The 20,446-nt window shown below is 36.2% G+C and overlaps 1 protein-coding gene across 1 annotated transcript in view; it reads right to left on the bottom strand.

The window, feature by feature from the left end:
* The window catches only part of CNGB3 (cyclic nucleotide gated channel subunit beta 3), a 161,644-nt gene that overhangs the window by 113,973 nt on the left and 27,225 nt on the right, over positions 1 to 20,446 (bottom strand). The window contains 1 exon segment of the mRNA XM_082363686.1: positions 19,979 to 20,105. Coding sequence (XP_082219812.1) covers positions 19,979 to 20,105 — 127 coding nt within the window.

The following is a 20,446-nucleotide window of genomic DNA, read 5'->3' as shown; positions in this document are numbered from 1 at the left end:
TTTTTTAAAATGAGGTTAATGGGACTTGAGTTTTAGCAACCCACATTTGCTATCTAAGGAATGTCATTTATTTTCTAAGTGCTAAAAGTCATATTTAACAATCCATTCTAGAGTTCTGCCAGGGACCAACATAGAATTGTGTGGTCTATAGCTTCCACATTCTACATCATACCCTTCTTTGAAAATTAATACATGTGCATATTTTTATATAGCAGATTCAAATCAGTTATAGTTGAAGATTCTTCTAAATGTTATTTGTTATTTAGATGTTCCTCAGAAATTAAATATAAATATAATTTTTATCAGGACAAATGATGCTTCTGAATCTACCTGTGTGTGAGCATTATTATGACCTTATAGTCAAGGGTAAGTAATTCTCTTTAGTGAGTGGAATAGAAAGCATATTTCAAGCTTGTACTGGGTGGAGGCTTTGATTGAGTCAAGGACATCTTTTTAGAAAGAGAGGAAAAAATTGCCTATTGTTTGATTCCTTTGTTCCCTTCCCTTCCTAGCGCTTCCCCTCATGTTCGATGATATTCAAAATTTCTTAATAGGGGAAAATCTTTCTATTCCACAATTAGAATTAGGGTCAACTTGTTTTTTTTGGAAAAGTATTATATAATTTATGTTAAGATATAAATTACCAAGATTGTTTTATCTCCTGAAGTAGACTTAGGCATGGGGGTGTAGATGATGGGGTGAGTGGTAGTGGTTAGTGGGAAGGGGTAGGGTGTTAGATGGAGAGAGTATTAAGAGCTTGGGCTTTTCACTGTGGTGAAGAGGGTGAAAATAAGTTAAAAAAGCACTACCAGGGCGAAGTCAAGAGCCTCTATGGACCATGATGATAAATTTCAGCTACTTCACAGTTTAACACTGGGTCACTCTGGACCACAGCAAGTTTACAACTAAGGTGATAAAGATAGTTTGTCATTGAAGGTATTTCTCTCTTCTCTCTTACTTCTTTTCCTCTCTCAAATTTTCTCATTCTGGGCTCTTCTGTGTTCCCTGCCCCCCACCCCACAGTCCTTATTTATTGTCTCCTCATCTACTTTGGCATATAATTTACTGTCCTGGGTGCTGGGTTATTTTTCTCAGCTAATATTAGCTTTTTAAAAATAAGTAAGCAATGACAGGGGAGGTGATCATTTGGGTACAGCTTTGCATTTTGAAGGTTAGTGAAGTAGAATACTCCCGTAATTTATTTTTTTATCTGAAAGCATGTTTTAAGCTCCTCTCAAGTTGAACCTCTTTTCCTATTCCAACTATTGCACCTTAGTGTCATATTGGAAATTATAATAGAATTTAAAAATCATCTTCATCATGATTTTATATTACTGTGTTAATAATTTAATTATAAATTAATTGGCTCTTATTTAAAAAAAATAAACAATAGAATTAAGACTATTTAATGTCAAAATATTGCATATGTGAACCATTTCCAACAGACCATTTTTTAGCACTTTTTTGATTACTCTCAAGGTGAATGCTTTCACATTTACTTGTAAGTTATTTTTTTACTTGTTAGTTGCCAGTTTTGAAGTCATATTCTGTTTCTTATATTTTTGTATGCGCTTTTCATATGTTATATAAATTAAACATTTTCTCTGTTTATTGTGTCCCTGCTAGTTTTTTTAAATAATGAAGTTTTAATTTTGATAGTTAAATTATCCACATTTTCCTTTGTCATTTCTTCCAGCATAGAAAGTTCTCCATGTACTTGATAAAAGTTCACTTTAATTTTCTCATAATTTTTGAAAATTGATTTTGGTTTAAATTTCATGCATCTGAAATCTAGTTGGCTCCTTGGACTGATGTGAGGATCTAAATACACCTCCCTTCCTTCAGAATAGCACACCACCTAACGCAGTTCTTTGAATAATCTTTCATTTTTCTTGTGATTTATGATGTCATCTTCATTTTCCATTAATGTGTCATTCTTTTTCTATTAATCAGATTTCTATTTTAAGCAAAACTACTTAATCCTTCACATACGTCAAATATTTATAAATAAAATATAATTCTTAATTCATAGCTTTATTGCAGCATCCTTTTCCTTCCACTTACAGCCATGGTCAGAATGAAAAACAGTGTGTATGTGTGTATTGGGTTGGTAAAGAGAGATAGGGGTAGGGATGGCGTGGGGAGGAGGAGGAGGAGAAAACGAGAGCTTTTTGATCATTTATTTTTCCATAATAGAAGTTCGCTGAGTGCACGCGATTTAATTTCTTTTCTAATCATTTTCTTCTACCCCTTAGTCATTGCTTTACTTTGATCTTTTTTCAGTTTTGCAATTATTCCAATAACGCATGTTGCGGCATTACATCTGGTGGATGGGCACTAGAGGGCAGTGTATGTGCATGTTTTCGGGTGTAAACCTTCATGCTGCTCAAAGGCAGTTCTGAGGAAAGTTCAAGCTTTGCTGTGACTGATTGCTGCTGTGTCTCTTTTTCTTAACATCCATGCTTTGGTTCAGCAGCCCACAGTACAGTAGGAGCCAGTGCTAGGCAGACTATTGCAGACTGCCACGGAGCTTGTACAACGGAGTAAAACCTCCTTTTGGTCTTACACTATGAACTTGTTCATTCATTCATTTGTATTTTTCAACAAAGAGTGAGTAGCTCTGGTGTTATATCTGACTCTTGTGATTATGAGTGGTTTTTACTTTTAGTTTGTGCTATTTTTCAGATTTCCAACAGTGGAAATGTGTAAAATATGAGAAAGAATAAATGCTATAAAAATTAAGACGTCTTACTGTCTCTAGCAGTGAAAACTTACTGTCAGTTATTAAAGGATTGTGCTTTAATGATAGAGAGAGGGGAAAAGAGATCGTCAAGCTGTATTTTCCTATATTGTTAAGCAGGGATACTGAAAATTTGGCTCAGGCACTGAGCCAAGGAAAGTGTTGGTAGAGAAGAAAAGAAAAATGCAAATCACTGGAAATTAGGTTTATTTGAAGCTGCCTAGGTGGGAAGTTCTGCCTTACCGCCAAAAGATGAAAGCTTTGTCGCTTTTGCCACTTCCTTGAAGGTATTGCTCTGAAGGACTTTCTGCCCAGACTTTGGAACCACAACAGGGACCTGGTGGCTACTCTCTAGGTGATTTGATCCACTGCGGGGAGTTGAGACAGGAGCTCTGTGTCGGGGGGCACCCTAGCAGTGATGTGTTCCAAGCTGGAACACAGAATACAATTTCTCACGATTAGTTCTACAGTCCTTTTCAAGTAGCACTGGTGTTAAATAAATGATGATCTAAATTGAATTCTGTAGGTCTACTTTGCATGTGTTACTTTTAACATTGTTACAATGGAAAAATGCATTAGGACTTTCAAAACACCATATATATATATATTTTTTTTTAATTTGGGGGATCATTTGTATGAGCAAATGACAAGGGGTAATAAGTCTCCTTCATTCAGGGGTCACTAGCATCCCAGGAACTAGACATGTGGTATCAGCAGCTACATTTAAGGACATACTAGACTTAAAAGTAGATTTGGAGTTCATTTAAACTAGCCCATGTCTAAGCATTTAAAGCCACAGACGATAAACCCCTCCCCATACCTCTCAAAAAGCATCTTGGAAGAAGCAAGTTGCCTAGGAATTCTAATTATCTGCTTAAGTTGTTTGCCACTATTTTGCTTTGAGTAGAATTCTCATATGTATTTCTGTCAGTGAGTAGGCAGCTTTCTTCTTTGGCCAATTAAAACTCAGGTCTTGGAAAGATTTCATTGTCATTGTTTAATTTTTGTTCAGTCTTTTACTCTATTTGCCTGCCAAAATTATGCTGAGGGTCTGTAAACTTTTTGAATTCTCCGGAGTGGATAAACCTCAGGTATGAATAAAAGAAAAGGTGGCCCTTCCAAAGATGTCCGTGCTCTCATCTTTGGAACCTGGGAATATGTTATGTTAATGGCAAAAGGAACTTGGCAGTTTACAGACTTTAAAATGGGAGATTATTTAGGTGGGCCCAGTCTAATCACATAAGCCCTTAAAAGCAGAAAAACTTCTCTGGTTGCAAGCAGAAGAGACTGTCAAATCCAAATACTGAGGGCTGGTTGATATCAGGGACATACCTGACATGAGCGTATGAGGATTCAGAGAAAAATTACAGCCTGAGCTTCTGGGATGAAGCTGCAGATGGTTTACATACGGCACCAAAGGCTTTGGCCTCCAGTGGGCAGTGAGATGGTGAAATGCTAGGCCTGCTAAATTTGTATTTATCCCAATGCATGGAATTGATTCAAATGCTGTGGACACAGTGAGACATGTAATAGGAACAGGCAGATGCAGAACCAGATGCTGATCTGAAGAAACTAAAACAGAAACTGGTTGTTAAACCTGGCTAAATTTTCACCAAGTTATTGATGAGCAAGAGTTGTTAAATTCAGAACTTTATTGAAACCCTCTATTAATAGTGAGCTAAGTACGGTAATTTAATTGTAGTTGCCTGTATACATTGCCTGTTAATCAGAACACAGTTCCTTCCATATTGTAGTTTATATTCCTCAGTGAATCTTTTCAAAATTGTCTTTGTAAAGTCGGGAGTGAAGTACTTTGTCAGGTTCCATTAAAACCAAATATTTGATCTAAGAAGAATACATTGATGATCGAATAAAGATTGCTGTGCCTAAGGGGGCCAACTAGGCAAACAGCCCCTCTTCCCCTCAGATTAATGTCTGAACAAAGCCTGTTTCAGTCTACGTGAACCATATGTTACATTTCCAGTTCCTTTCAAAACACATGTTGGTACCGTTTAAGCAAAACATTCATTACTTTAAAAAATACCCCCTGATTCTAATTTTAAAAGCATGTGAGTAAATGCATTGCTCATTAGTGGGAGAAAAACACTGCATTGAGCTCCAAGTGGGGAAAAGTGCAACAGCCTTGAGAGCTCTTTCATGTGGCCACCATTTGTATCTTAATCCTGGGAGAAGCAGACCTTTCTCCAATTAGCGTTGCCCTGAGTAGAAAGCTTACTGTGTCCCATAGCCTGGTGCTTTTGTTACACAGACAGATGCCTACCGAAGTCCAGACTTTAACCATTGTTTTCCTTTCATTTGAGTCTTAACTTATGTCCTAGACTCTGGAGGTGACTACCGAGTGCAATCACCTCCGGATTACCGTGCCTTCTCAAAATCTGGTTGTCACATGAGTCATTAGAATGATTGCAGTTGAAATCAACAATTGTAGAGAGGAAATCAAGTGCATAACTTCTACTTCTTATACTTGTGGAATCAGTTAAAGCATGAGGGTCCAATTTTGTTTTTGACCCAAAATAGCTTAAAAGCACATTAAATTGTGAATTTGCTATGAGCCATCAGAAAAGACTTGGTGGTATTTTGTGATAAAAATTTTGTGAAATCAGACATAGAGCTTGATCAAATATATTCACGGAAGAAGATGTGCAGTCACTTAAGAGAAATTAACTTGACAATAGTTTAAAGAATTTTAAGAGTGAAGTAAATATTTATGGGAAAAGCATTATCTTCCTTCCAAAATTATATAATTTGGGGATCTCATTCAATCATTCAATTATTCATTCATTCATTTATTGTATGTCTACTATATGCCAGGAGTCTTCTTGGCATTGGGAATATAGAAGTAAACATAATGAAGTCCTTACTTTCTGGTAGGGAGAGACAGACAACATAGACATTTAAAAAATACAGACTATGTCAGGTGATGGTAAATGCAACAAAGGAAAAAAAATCAGGGTAAGGGAGTTGGAGAAGTGAAAAGCACTGCTATTTTCTGTCGGGTGGTCAGGGAAGGTCCCTCCAATAAGGTGACATTTAAGCAGAAACTTTGGAAGAAGTGAGGGAGGAAGTTATGTGGAGATCTGAGGGAAGCCTGTTCTGGTGTGGCTGGGTCAGAGTGAGAGAGTGAAAGTGGTGGGAGCTTAAGGTCAGAGGAGCAGTGGAGAGGTTGGTGGCAGGGGAGATAACGTAGGGCCCTGTGGGCCATTATGAGGACTTCAGCTTTCACTCAGAATGAAAAGGGAAGCCACTGGAGAATCTGGAGGAGAAAGGGATGATTTGCATTTCAACACAATCACCCAGGCTGTTCTGTTGAACACAGATTATAGGGGGCAAACAGTGGAAGCTAGGTGACCAGTTAGGAGACATTGTAGCACCTGTGTGTGAGATGCTGAGATGTGGTCAGATTCTGAATATGTCCCAAAGGAACAGCCAACAGAATTTGCTATTGGATTGGCTGTACTGTATGAGAGAGAAAAGAGGGTGAATTTTTGAGCAAATGGAAGAATGAAGGTGCCTTCTACTGAGAAGGGGAAGACGTAGGAGGAACAGATTTGGAAGAAGTGAGGGAATTAAGGGTTGGTTTTGGACATGTCAAATAGACACTACAGTGGAAATATTAAGTAGGCAATTGGTATGTGAAACTGAGGTTCTGGGGAGAGATCTGGACTGGAGATATAAATTTGGGAATCATCAGGGTATCATTGTTGCTTAAAACCATAGGACCAGATAAAATCACATACTAAGAGAATGTAGGAAGAGGATGTCCACTGAGATAGGATCAGAGAGAGAGGCATCTGGCAAACCAAATGAAGATAGTATTTCAAGAAGGGAGTGAGGGATCAACCCTGGATTGCTTCTGATGGGTGGAAAAAACTGAGGCCTGGCCATTGGCTTTGGCAACATGGGAGGTATTGCTGACTTTGGTAAAAGTGGAAAAAAACAATAAAAATGTTCATAAAAGTAGGAAAAAATACTGGTGGAATGAAGGAATAAAATCCTGGTTGAAACAGGGTCACGAAGACATGGGAGGAGGGGAAATAGAGAAAGTGAATATAGGTAATTGGTTTGAAGAGATTTGCTGTAAGAGGAGCAGACAAATAGGACAATAGCTGATGCTCACGTGGAACTAAGGGAGGCACTTTGCTGCTGTTGTTTAAATGTGAGAACCGCTACAACATGTTTAGATGCTTATAGAAATGATCCAACAGAGAGATGGTGAGGGAGAGAAAGGGAACACTGCCGGAGTGACGTCCTGAGTAGGTGAGGGGGATGGGCACTCCTGGAGGAATCCGCCTTGAAACATGGTGTGTTCAGCTCACCCACTGTAATAGGAGCAAAGGCTAATTAAAAGGGTACAGACCCAGACACACATTACACTTGGTGGTGGAAGCATGTGGAACTTCTGATGGCTTCTGTTTTGTTGGCTTGTCCTCTTGCTGCTTTTTCCTTTTTGCACAGTTGTTTTTCTACTGTCTGTCGATGTCTTACCATGACCAGGGTTTGGGAGGGCTCAAACAGGCCTGTTTTTGTGAGCTGGATGCCCAGATAAGGGCTCTGGTAAACAGTTGCATAAAAAAAGTTAGAATAAAATGAATCATTAGGCTAGGTAGAAGCGATTTACCTAGCTGATGGTTGGCACATAAACTAGTTGTGAAACTATTCCTTGCTTCAGCAGAATTAGGGTGAACGTTTATTGGTATAGAATTATTAGACATTTAAGCTCTCAGTTGCATTTTTTACCACATTATATAACAAACTGGATATTATGGGATGCTGGAAAAGGGTAACAATAAATGAAAACATTACCTTTCATATAAAGATAAAGGAAAAACTGGCAAGACGTATCATGATTAGTGAAAACAGCCATATTTGAAAAGATTTCTATATTTAAAATGAGAACAGTTTTCAGGCATTAAACTATGTGTACTCATAAAATTTCTATCAGAAGTTTAAAACATATATATATGTTTCACTTTGTGATCCCCCCTTCTTGAAATCTACTGGGAGTAGAGTAAAATATACAATGTTTTATTCACAAAGCAATTATCTTCAACTGCATATAATAAGTGCCAGACCCTGTGCTAAACATTTGAGATAAAATTGTCAACCTCTCTGGCAATTACCCCACTCTAGTAAATGAGCAATTCCCCATAACTTTGCTGACTTGCTGAAACATTCAAGTACCTTCCTTCCTCAAGAAGGATGGAGAGAATATGGGGGTGTCTGATAAGCTTCCATTTCTCCCATCCTGATCCCCACAGGCCAGCTTAGTTTTAGGTTGCTTATGGGTTTGCTCCCCCCAGCTCATCTGCATAGTATTTTTGCTGCTTTTTGAGAACCGATATGCTGCAAATCACTGTGCTAGTTTTGCTGTTCCCCATGGCTGAAATTGTCTCTCACTAGGTGGGAAACTTTTTTTTTTTTTCTTTTCCTTTCTCAGGTGATTCAGCTCTTTTGTCTGCTGCTGTCACCAGGTAGGGAGGTACCCCCTCCTTCATCTCTACCCCTTTGTCTCATCATATTCTTGTCTCCTGCTAATGCCAGTTAGGCAGACCCATCATTTTCCTCTTCCCAAGGAGATAAAGATTTTAAAAAACACAATGAGTCATCTAGTTATTCTCTCCCATTAGGGAGCTTCCATTTTACCTTTTTTTTTTTTTTTTTTTTACCAAATCTTCCAACTTCCATCAGTCAATTAACTTTCAGATAGAATCAACAAAACCTCTTTTCTAGGCTCTTGCTATTTATGCTATTTGGACTATTATGAGTGCATTAAAGAGACTGGCTATAAAAACATGCTGTTCAAATGAAAGACTGCTTATTAAATAATATCAGACAAAAGATATCTAAAATAACTAAAATATAATATCTAAAAAAATACTACAGTATAAACCCCAATCCTAAAAATAACAAAAATACTGAAAGGAAATGTACAAAGTTATTAATTATAATCCACAAAATAGTCTTATAGTTTTGATTTTATTCTCTATATGTGCTTCACATTGGGAACAGCAATAATGAATATTTTTCCTGTGGACCACATCTCTAATTTTATAATGGAATTATATTTTTTAACAGTCAACTTGTTTAGAACTAGTCTACCCTTTAAAGGCAGAGATGGTAGCTGTGTTTTGTTTGGCCTATAGTTTAAAAGAATTTCAAATTATTTTGGTAGTATTCATTTTGGGGTTTTCTTAAAAAAATCAGATAATATTGGCATCACTGGATTCATTTTTCCCTATGGCATCTCTCAGCTGGATTGGCTCTTTAAGGGAAAGAGGAATCCCTGGGTGCACTCCAGTTCACCTCAGTATCCACTCTTCTCCTGTCTCTTATCATCTTGCTCACTCTGTTGTTTCCATATCACATGTGCTTTATACATGGGTGTTATTTGCCTGCCTCATAGTAATCTGAATTTGTCCACTTGCATAATTTTTTAAAACTTTAAAAAAATCCACCAATTATTCTATGGTTCCCTTCACTGTACTAGGTAAAAAAGAAGATCTATTTTTTTTAGAAGTCACAATTTAGGTGCCATAAAATAATACAAAATTTGTCTATTTTCCTTCTCTCTATGCCAAAAAAAAAAAAGAAAGTAGACACAAATTCTGTCTGCTCTGGTTTTCTATGGCAACAGGCAACTGACATGTCAGAAGTGATTTAAATAGGGTCACAAACTGTGTCCATAGGCTCGTTCTTCTCTCAAGGCAACTACACATATTCATAAAATTTTAGTCTTCTGTCTGCTGACTCATGTCTAACTGCCTACTAGTAAATCACTCTTGATGTTTCTGATACTGGTCTGTTTCATCTTCATGTGCCACATATAATTTCTGGCACAATAGTAATGACTTTTAAGAGTAGAAAGCACAGGTGGAGACTTTAGCAGGTAATTTGTCACCAAATATACACATATATTATATGTATATGAATAATGTATACATAAGGTATATTATATTATATATAATATATGCATATATATACACTACTAATAATTACTTTTTTTGAGGTCAAGATGGACTTTCAGATTGCACCATATTGAGTGTCAGGATTATTATTTTACTCCTGGGATTACATGACATAGTGGTTTTGCTCTATGCTATTAGGTAAGTACATTGTACTTCTGGTATTAGATTTTAAAAAGAGGAAAATAAAATTGTGGTAGTAACATATCACAAAGATATCAACTTGATTGAGTCATTAACAGTTGTAAAGTATCTTAATGAAAAAAATTTAAATGTCTGTTAATCCCCAAATAAAATAATCAATCCCCAAATAAAATAGCAGTGAGAATTTTCATATCTGGATATTTTGCTGATATTGTCTCTTTCTTTTTTTTTTTAATAATTTTTTTCGTAATGAAAAGTTTTCTGTTTGTTTGCTTTTTTTGTTTTACATAGTAAAATGTATTAAGCTCTTGCTTTTTTCCTTCTGAATTTTGAATTTGGGGATTAACGTACCTTTCCAGGTTATGAAGGGATTTGAACCTTTTTCCCTAGTACTTGTGCTGTTTCACTATTTTACATTTAAATCTCTGATTCGTTGGGAATTTATCCTTGTGTGCTGCATGAGGGACAGATCCAATTTTACTTTTTTTCTATATGGCTATCCAGTTACTCTAATACCACTTATTTAAATCTACATTTTTTGTACTGATTTTAGATGCCAACTTTATAATACACTACATTTTTATATGCAGTTAGGTCTATTTCTGTATTCTCTATACTATTGGTTTAGCTATTCGTGTGCCAATGCCACACTATTTTTTTTTTTTTTATTACAGAGGTTTTTAAATAGGTTTTAATATTTGGTAGGACTTATACCACCTACATTACTCTAAAAACTCCATTTTCAGCGTTTTCCTCACTATGTTTGCTTGTTTGTTCTTCCAAGAAATTTTATAACCAACTTTTCTAGTTAAAAAAAAAAAAAGGAAAAGAAAAAAAAAGAAAGAAACACAAAACAAATACCTGCTGGTATCTTTATTATTCTATAAGTTTGGTGTGCAATATTTTCATTGCAGTTCCTTTCTGAATATTTTCTAATTTCACTAATGATGTATTTGTTGACCCAAGGGCCACTTAAAAGTGTGATTTAAATTTTAATTATGTGAGATTTTTCAAAAATTTAGTTAAAAAAAAATTAACTTCTAACTTTATTGCACAGTGATTAGAAATATATTCAATGTGAAATCTTTAAAATTTATTAAGACCTACTTTAGGTCTCATTTTGTGAAATGGTCGCTCCTAGTGAAATGGTTCTCTGTCCTGGATGGACCTTGGAATCACTTGAGGAGTGATTTTCAGACACACTAAGGCCTAGAACCCACCCCAGACCCATGAAATCAGTATCACTGGGGGTAGAACACAAACATTTGTATTTTTAAAGAGATCCTGGGAGATTTTACAGTGTACCTTGATACAGTATATTGTGAATTTTTGTAACGTTCTAAGTAAACTTGAAATAACTGTTTATTCTTCAGTTACTGGATATAAGGGTTCTCTAAATTTCTTTCAGATTTAAATTGTCAGTTGTGTTGTTCAAATATAATATATCCTTAATGAATTTTTAAATGTTAAGTCTATGAAAAAACAAAAAAAAAACATTTTGAAATCACCCATCTAGGAGCATGGAATCATCAGTTTCATTTTGTAATTGATAGAATTGCTCCGTGTTCTCTCTGTTTCTTGTCTATCATCTTATAATATTAAAATCATATAAGTTTAGTGTATGGAGGTTAAATACTCTTTTAATTAAATTAGTGTTCTTCAAATATATTTTAACATGCATGTTTAATTAAGAAGTTCTAAAATTGATCAGATTCTTAATTCTTTTTTATGCCAATCACCCTACTGTAGAGGGACTAGTTTAGTTCCATCTCACTTTTTACCCTCAATTTAGACATTATTATAATTATTTCATGGTGTTAATGTTTATTTCTATTTATCCACATGCTTTCCATTTTCTCCACTCATTTCTTCTTGAATCTCTGTGCTGGATTGTCTATTTGCAATCAGTGGCATTTCTGTTCCTTTTTACACTTTCCCATGTTATTGCAGTGGCTGAAAGCCTGGGAACCTTATCTTTAAGAATCCCTTGCCAGGAGGGTCCTGATTTAAATTCCACCAATGAGACACATTTGTAGGTGATTTGAAAGTTAAAAGGAAGGCACAATTCAGTTGTCATCTGGCAGAAGACCAGAGCATACTTCCTTAGAAGCAGCAGATTTTCTGAACTTTCTTCAGACTCTATATTCTACTGCCAGTCTCCAGCTTTGAAATTAAGGGGCAGCTGTGGCTTTGGCAGCTAGTTTCTGTACTTTTCTAATTTCTGTGTTGCAGTCTCCACCCTTGAACTTTGCTCTCCTACTGCTTACAAAAGTCTTTAAACTACAGAATTCCTTGTATTTAATTACTTCTCATTGAAATATTTAGAATAAATTCTTTTTTCCTGACTGATCCCTGACTACCCCAATTTGAGTCTTTCCTCCTCAGATAATTTTTATTTTCCTGAAGTATACGTTAAAAAACTTCTAAGCTCCCTTCAGTTTTGCTTGACTGAAAATATCTACACTTTACCCTCTTATTTGAACAATAATTTCACCAGGTATAGAATTCCAGGTTGACTATTACTTTTAGAATCTTGATAATGCCATTCTACTGTTTACTGGTTTCCATTGTTACTGTTGAGAAGTCAGATGTTGGTTTACTTCTCCTATCTTATGTGGTCTGTATTTACTTTCTGGCTAATTAAAAAATCTTTCTTTTGTGTTTTATACTTTTAAGTTTTATTAGAATATATTTAGGGCTAATTCATTTTATTTATGCTGATTTGAATTTATTTGGCTTACTGAATTTGAGGACTACTACCTTTTATCAATTGTATTATCTCTTTGAATATTGATTCTCCACCATTCTATTTATTATCTTTCTCTGGAATTCTGATTATATGCATTTTGTACCTTTTCACACTTTCCTCCACACTTCTTAATTTTAATCTCTCATATTTTCCATCTTTTTTCTTTATGGTGGAAGTTGGGGTGATTTCTTCAGATTTGTCATCCACTTTGCTAACTCTTCAACTCTGTCTAATCTGCTGTCTAGCTCACTGACTTTCTAATTTTAGAGATTATATTTTTCAATTCTAGATGTTCTTCTCAGTTAACTTGCAGAAATACCTTGTCAATTCTGACAATTTCTGGTTTGTTGTTTCTTATTTTCAATCTTCTCTTTTATTTCTTTTAATATACATCACATACTTATACAGAATACTGTTTTTGATAATTTCATCATCTGTAGGTTTTCAAGAGTCTGATTCTGCAGTTTTTTGTTTCTGTTGTCTTGTTCACAGCGATTTATTTCCTCACGTGTTTAGTAATTTTTGACTGTGAGTTCATGTTAATTGAAACTTTATCAATAGGGATATTTTGAGACGTGGTTTTAAAGCTTGTTTTCTTCCAGATTGTGCTGGGTTTTGGCAGATGTCTGGGCTCTCAAATTTAATTGTTTTAAATTTTTTTAGCCTCATTTTTTTTTCAGAATATAGATAGTATAAGAATTCTGGTTCTAGGTCTATTTGAATATTGGCTTATGGCTAAGAATTTTTTTTCTTCCCCTTCTTTTTCTCCCCTTCCCTTTCTTCTCTGCCCCTTCCCTCCTCTGTCCTCTCCTCCTTCATTCCACACCCCCAATTTTAAATTTCTTCCATTTTTCCCACTCAAATCCAGGACAAAGGCAAGTATTACTCAAGCTGTTTCCCTCTGAGAAATAGTTTACCCTCCAGTGGGTTACCATGTGGAATCCTAGTTTTATGAAAGAGTTTCCAACCTGTTTTTTCCAACCAGTTTAATCCCAGGTTTTGTTTCACTAATGACACATTTCAACTCAGATCTAGGCTCTAGAGTTTGGAAAAATCCTCAGGGCAAACACCAGTTCTTGAAACTTTCTATCAGTAGAATTTATTTTTCACTAGCTCAGGCATGCATTCAAATGTAGGTTTTATATTTTACCTAGTAGTTTAAATTACATTCTCCCCAAAGAGTTTTCTACAAATGTTTAGTCTGCCATATTGCTAGAAATATAAGTTAGCAATCATTATTAAAATGAGATGCCAATCTGTTGTTAAAAGTGTTTGCAATGCCTAATTATAAAAGTATTGCTTACCATAGAGAAAAATTCTAATTTGGGGCTAAAAATAATAGTGCATCATTTTTTTATTATGCATCCCACAGAATTAGCACATGTGTAGCTGATTTTATTTTTTTACATGCTTATAAATTATTATAGTATAAATTGTATTTTATTTTTATAAACTTGGTAGCTGACATTCCTTTTCTATTTCAACTATAAAGTCACATATGGATTTTTAAGCATCTTTACGGCAGTGATTCTTGCTTTTTCTAGCTACAAGACAATACACGTCAGTGTTTATGAGTGCTGATAAGATTCTGAATCCTATTCTGCTCTCATTGTTCCTGCTGTGATATGACTGCCTATTTTAAAACCACCCAAATAGAGACTGATTGCTATTATAAACAAAGAAGACTATTCATAGAAATAACCTTCCTTCTTGGCGTTATGGGTAGCAACAGTGATGAAAAGCCATATACTATACTGTAAAAGTCAGTCTTGTAGTGCACCCCAGTCACAGGCATTGAACTTTTCACTCGCTTGTTCATCATTTAACCACTTAACCTATCAGGAGTTCAACTCTGTCTCCTTTTCAGGCATAGCTATTTGACATTTCCAGACAAAACACATCTTTTGCTTGCTATTCATTAGTGTCCATCAAAATGCACTTTTTTATATTAAAAAATAAGAATGTGCTGAGATGGAATGCCAGAAACAGGCTGTTTTTCTCGGTAATGGACAAATGGCATCAATGGGACTTTCCAGGGGTGAACCCCATGTCTTTCAGAAGCTAAATGATTCATCTGACAAGATAATGAATTGGTTGCTTTTTTCTGGGAAGATTTGCAAAGAATATTTTTCCCCTGGATAAACAACTTAGAAAACATTCTGAAAGGATATAAAAAAGAATAAATAAATAAGCTAGTTTAATACAAATGGATTCCAGTCAGAAATGTGGATATGTAATACTTGGATATCTTGAAAAGAAATCTCCTCCTGGGCTGACATGTATTTGAGATAAGTATTATTACTGTGGCCAGAAAATTAGTTTTAGGTTCTATTTAGAATCTTATTGAGAGTTGGATGAAAAAACATCACAGAATCACAGAAGTGATTTTGTTTTATGAAATTCACGTCTTTATAATAATAATGTCAACTTTACTTACCCCTTCTTTTTTATGTTTATTTAAAGAGCTAAATAGACATAATATGTGAATTTGGCTTAGGCATATATCCATACTCTTGTATCCTTACAAAACAATATTTGAGACAAGGGAATATTTTAAACAGGATGCCCAACTTTGTAAATAGTTAACATTAGAATTTCTGTTCTGTGGCATGATGAAGAAGAAGGTCATTATTATGTATGCCCAAGAGTACTGAGGCTCTATGTTAAAGAGTTTTGGGTAAGGCTGGGTTGGGTGATGTCTTACTTGTTCAGACTGCTATAACAAATACAATGGACTGGTGGCATATAAACAACAGCAATTCATTTCTCATCGTTCTGGAAGTTGGAAGTCTGAGATCACTGTGCCAGCATAGTTGGGTTCTGGTGAGAGCTGTCTTCTGTTTTACAGGATTCTTGCTGTATTCTCACATGGTGGAAAGAGGACAAGAGAGCTCTCTAAGTTCTCTTTATAAGGGCACGAATTCCATGCATGATGGGGTCCACCTCCTAAAGATCCCATCTTCTGATAATGCCACATTGGGGGTTAGGGCTTCAAAACGTGAATTTTGAGGGAACACAAACATTCAGTCCATTGCAGGTGAGATGAGAGGACTGTGAAATGGTAAGAAAAGACTTCATTTTAGCATCAGAAAAACTTTCAGTTCCTTTATGTGAGTAATGGAGATGGTGTGGTAGTTGATTTTATGTGTCAACTTGACTGGGCCACAGGGTCCCCAGGTATTTGGTCAAAAGCTATTCTGGGCTCATGCAGCTCAATATCAGAAAAACAAACAACCCAATCCAAAAATGGGCAGAAGACCTAAATAGACATTTCTCCAAAGAAGACACACAGATTGCCAACAAACACATGAAAATGTGCTCAACATCACTAATCATTAGAGAAATGCAAATCAAAACTACAATGAGGTATCACCTCACACCAGTCAGAATGGCCATCATCAAAAAATCTACAAACAGTAAATGCTGGAGAGGGTGTGGAGAAAAGGGAATCCTCTTGCACTATTGGTGGGAATGTAAATTGATACTGCCACTATGGAGAACAGTATGGAGGTTCCTTAAAAAACTAAAAATAGAACTACCATATGACCCAGCAATCCCACTACTGGGCATATACCCTGAGAAAACCATAATTCAAAAAGATACATGTACCACAATATTCATTGCAGCACTATTTATAGTAGCCAGGACATGGAAGCAACCTAAATGTCCATTGACAGATGAATGGATAAAAAAGATATGGCACATATATACAATGGAATATTACTCAGCCATAAAAAGGAAAGAAATTGATTTATTTGTAATGAGGTGGGTGGACCTAGAGTCTGTCATACAGAGTGAAGTAAGTCAGAAAGAGAAAAACAAATACCGTATGCTAAAGCACATATATGGAATCTAAAAAAACGGTACTGATGAACCTAGTGACAGGGCAGGGATAAAGACGCAGAGGTAGAGAATGGACTTGAGGACACAGGGGAGGAAGGGGAAGGTGGGATGAAGTGAGAGAGTAGCATTGACATATGTACACTACCAAATGTAAAATGGATGGCTAGTGGGAAGCTGCTGCATAGCACAGGGAGATCAGCTCAGTGCTTTGAGACCAACTAGACGGGTGGGATAGGGAGGATGGGAGGGAGGCTTAAGAGGGAGGGGATTTGGGGATATATGTATACTTATAGCTGATTCACTTTGTTGTACAACAGAAACTAACACAACATTGTAAAGCATTATACTGCAATAAAGATATTTAAAAAAAAGTTAAATGCTTTTACATGACTCAGATAATTGTTTTTTTTAATGCCCTCTAGAAAATTGTTATGTTATAAGCAGAAACTCATTTTAACTGAAAATTACATCATGGCTGATCTTTCCTTGTGCACTTTGCAATAATCTTTGTGCCAAAGCAATAAAATACAACAGAGATACGTTAAAAAAAAAAAAGCCAACTATTCTAGGTGGGTCTGTGAGGTGCTTTTGGATGACATTAACATTTGAATCTGTATACTAAGTAATGCCGATTGCCCTCTCTAATGTAAGTGGTCGTCATCCAATCAGTTGAAAGCCTGCCTGAATAGAACAAAAAGGCTGACCCTCCCATGAGTGAGAGGGATTCCTCCTGCCTGACTGGGCAGGGGCATGAGCTCTTCCTGCCTTCAAATTCGAACTGAAACATTGCCTCTTCTCGGGTCTTCAGCTTGCAGCTTTCACACTGGAATTATACCATCAGTCCTCCTGATTCTGAGACTTGCAGCCTCAGACTGGAACTATATCATTGGCTCTCTTGGGTCTCTAGCTCGCTGACTGGAGATCTTAGGAACTTCCCAGCCTCCACAATCATGTGAGCCAATTCCTTATAATAAATCTCTTTATATATATAATCTTGTTGTTAAAAAAATATATCCTGTTGTGATATCTATATCTATATCTATATCTATATCTTTATCTATACCTATATCCTGTTGGTTCTCCTGGTATCTACCTCTGCCTATCTTCTGCTGAGTGTGACAGAAACTAAAGGCATAATCAATAATATCACACTGCACTTCACACACAGAGACTGCAAAATCCACAACATGCATTCTCCCCAATACATATTGATCATCCTAAACACATAATTCCTATTCAAGCCATGGCTTAGGTCAGAGGATAATGTAAATGCACTTAAAATAAAAGACCTACCTTTAAATTTTATTTAGTAATAATTAACTTTTTTTGTTACTTCAGAAAGTTGAAGTGAGAATCAGTCGCTCACACAGCATCTGTATTTAGTACCTGCAATCAATCAAATCCTTAATGTTTTTCAAGGAGAAAGAGCTTTTTAAAACCTGGCCTTGCCCAAGTTTAAAATTGTTGATTTTTAATAACTGCAAATACCAAAATCATCTTTACTCATTGAGAGTATTGTGAAATAACACTTTTAATAGAAAGTTATTTTATCATTGATATTTTCTAGTTATGTATAGAAACTCTGCTCTCTAGGATTCAAGATGTGGTATCATTGATACCCATGAAATCAAAACAGGAGGGCTTTGGTAAGTCCTCCATGGTATTGGAAATTAAGATTCCCAGTAATATTAGTCAAAAGTGACACTGGAACTTCCAGTGACCCTTTTAAGTTGCTCCTTCAATGCAGCTGGTTCTCCCTCAATCTTGAGGAGAAGTGTGGCCAGCCATAAAGCCAGAGCTTTAAACTAACTTGCGTCTACTCAGTTTGTCAATAATTCTCAAGCGACTTTGCTACCTATATTGCAAAATGAATAATCAAACATTCCAGAGAATAATCAATTCATGAGTACAAGAGTCTGAAATAGGACAGGTATGACTGGAACAGAGAGATGGGAAAACAGGGAAGGAACTGTGTGTTGGGGAAGACAAAGTAAAAACAGGTGGGAAGCATACAAGGCTGTGTCAAGGAGTTTTGTGTTTTTGAGATATGACCCATTTTCTGTGTAATTGAAATGGTTGCATTTTCGTATTTCAGAAGAGTGAAAGTACTATACTGGGTTAAGAAGAATACATCCCTAAAAGTGTTAGTTATGGCTTCCACTTCAGTCCTTTGAAAACCTATGTATCACCCTGGTTGTTACAAAAAATTAAATATACTAAAATAAATGCTAGAAAGAGAGATCAGTTCAGAAGGTTAAGATGTTGATGGAAAGTGAGTGTATTGGTGGGAGCGAGGAAAAAGTTCCACTCAGGGATCTGAGTCTTTTGCAGTCTGATCTTGGCAGAGCTGACCTATGATTATAGGCAAACTAATTAACCTTTTTGTGCCTTGGCTGCTTATCTGTGGAGTAAAGATAACAATGACTCACTAACAGGACTGTAAATCATCTGTAATCACCAACAGTTATAGAAATAATATAATTACTTACCCCAGTTGTGAGAGTCTAATCTTTACTTCGGAGTTTAAGTACCTTCCCTCTGCCTAAATAATATGTCAGGCTTAATTTTTGTCAAACTTTTTTTTTTTTTGTATGTGCGGTAGAGTGAGCTTGTGTTTATTTTCATATAGTCAAATATATACCTATTGAAAATGCACTCTTTCTGATGCCTATTGTTCAACCTAATACACCGGGTCATGGTGACACCTATTGGCAGCACACAGTTTAATACAGTAGAGCTGCTGAGAGAGAAGTGGGAATGGGGGGTAAGGGGGAGGAATAGGTACTTTTAACTGCTTTATAAATGACAACTCCTCTTGCCTATTAAATAAGAAGAGTACACTTATTGCAATTATATTAACTATAGTCAAGCAATTCAAATTGGATCAGCAGGCACATAAACATGCCAAGAAGTGGCCAAATGAAGGAGCTTCTTGTTGGGTTTTATTGTGGATTCACTGATTCACACTGACATTGCCATCTCCTTTGTGTTATTTCCAGTAATTTTGTAGGAAGTATTTATATAACTGTATTCCTTCAGTGGCAAAAAGATTATCTGTTTCTGTAATTATTCTTGGTTATCATACCACACTTTCTTTAGCAGATGAAAGGAAATAATAATCAGTCTTCTGGAACAATAAGATGTTTACAGAATTGGAATAGCCATTTCTTTGTGAATTCAGAGAAGAATCATACATTCTCTTCAAGTCCTTTTTAAAAAATTCATGCCTAGTAAATATGTAAGCTGTTTTCAAGCTGATACTAATGACTCAGACATGTGACTACAATGTTTTTGTTGGTGTGCTATGGCCTATGGCCAAATGGCTGCCTAGAGATCCTAGTTAGTGGCCATAGCAGGCTGGTAAGGAACAATGAACTGGACAGAAACAACCTTTTAGTTCTGGCCCACATCCCTTATGTTATGTGACTACTGTAGTTCTCCTGACCTTTACTCAGCTAAAGTGGGCGATAGGTGTTTGAATTTTTAAGTGCAGTATTATGTGTTTTATTGAGTTCTCACCTGACCAGGCTTTCTTTCCCAGTCCCCTTTTCCTTCTGCTCTGGCTTTGTTCCAGTTGATTCTGCTGGATTTTGAGAGTCAGGGTTTGTGGTCTTGTCTTCGAGTGTATTTTTCTCGCAGATTTTATCTATGGAAAAGAAACAACATATAGATAGAAGAATATATGCCACTTTAAAAAAAATTAATTAATTAATTTATTTTTGGCTGCATTGGGTCTTTGTTGCTGTGAGCGGGCTTTCTCTAGTTGCGCAAGCGAGGTCTACTCTTCGTTGCTCTGCGCGGGCTTCTCACTGCGGTGGTTTCTCTTGTTACAAAGCACGGGCTCTAGGTATGCGGGCTTCAGTAGTTGTGGCTAGCTGCTACATGCCGGTGTTAGCTGCTCCGCGGCATGTGGGATCTTGGTGGACCAGGGATCGAACCCCTGTCCTCTGCAGTGGCAGGCGGATTCCCAACCACGGTGTCACCAGG

This window comes from Balaenoptera borealis, assembly GCF_965194805.1.
Source record: "Balaenoptera borealis genome assembly, chromosome: 17".
NCBI classification, from domain to species: Eukaryota; Metazoa; Chordata; class Mammalia; order Artiodactyla; family Balaenopteridae; genus Balaenoptera; species Balaenoptera borealis.
The sequence above is the reverse complement of the archived record's forward strand: the minus strand, read 5'-3'. Positions and strand labels throughout refer to the sequence as shown.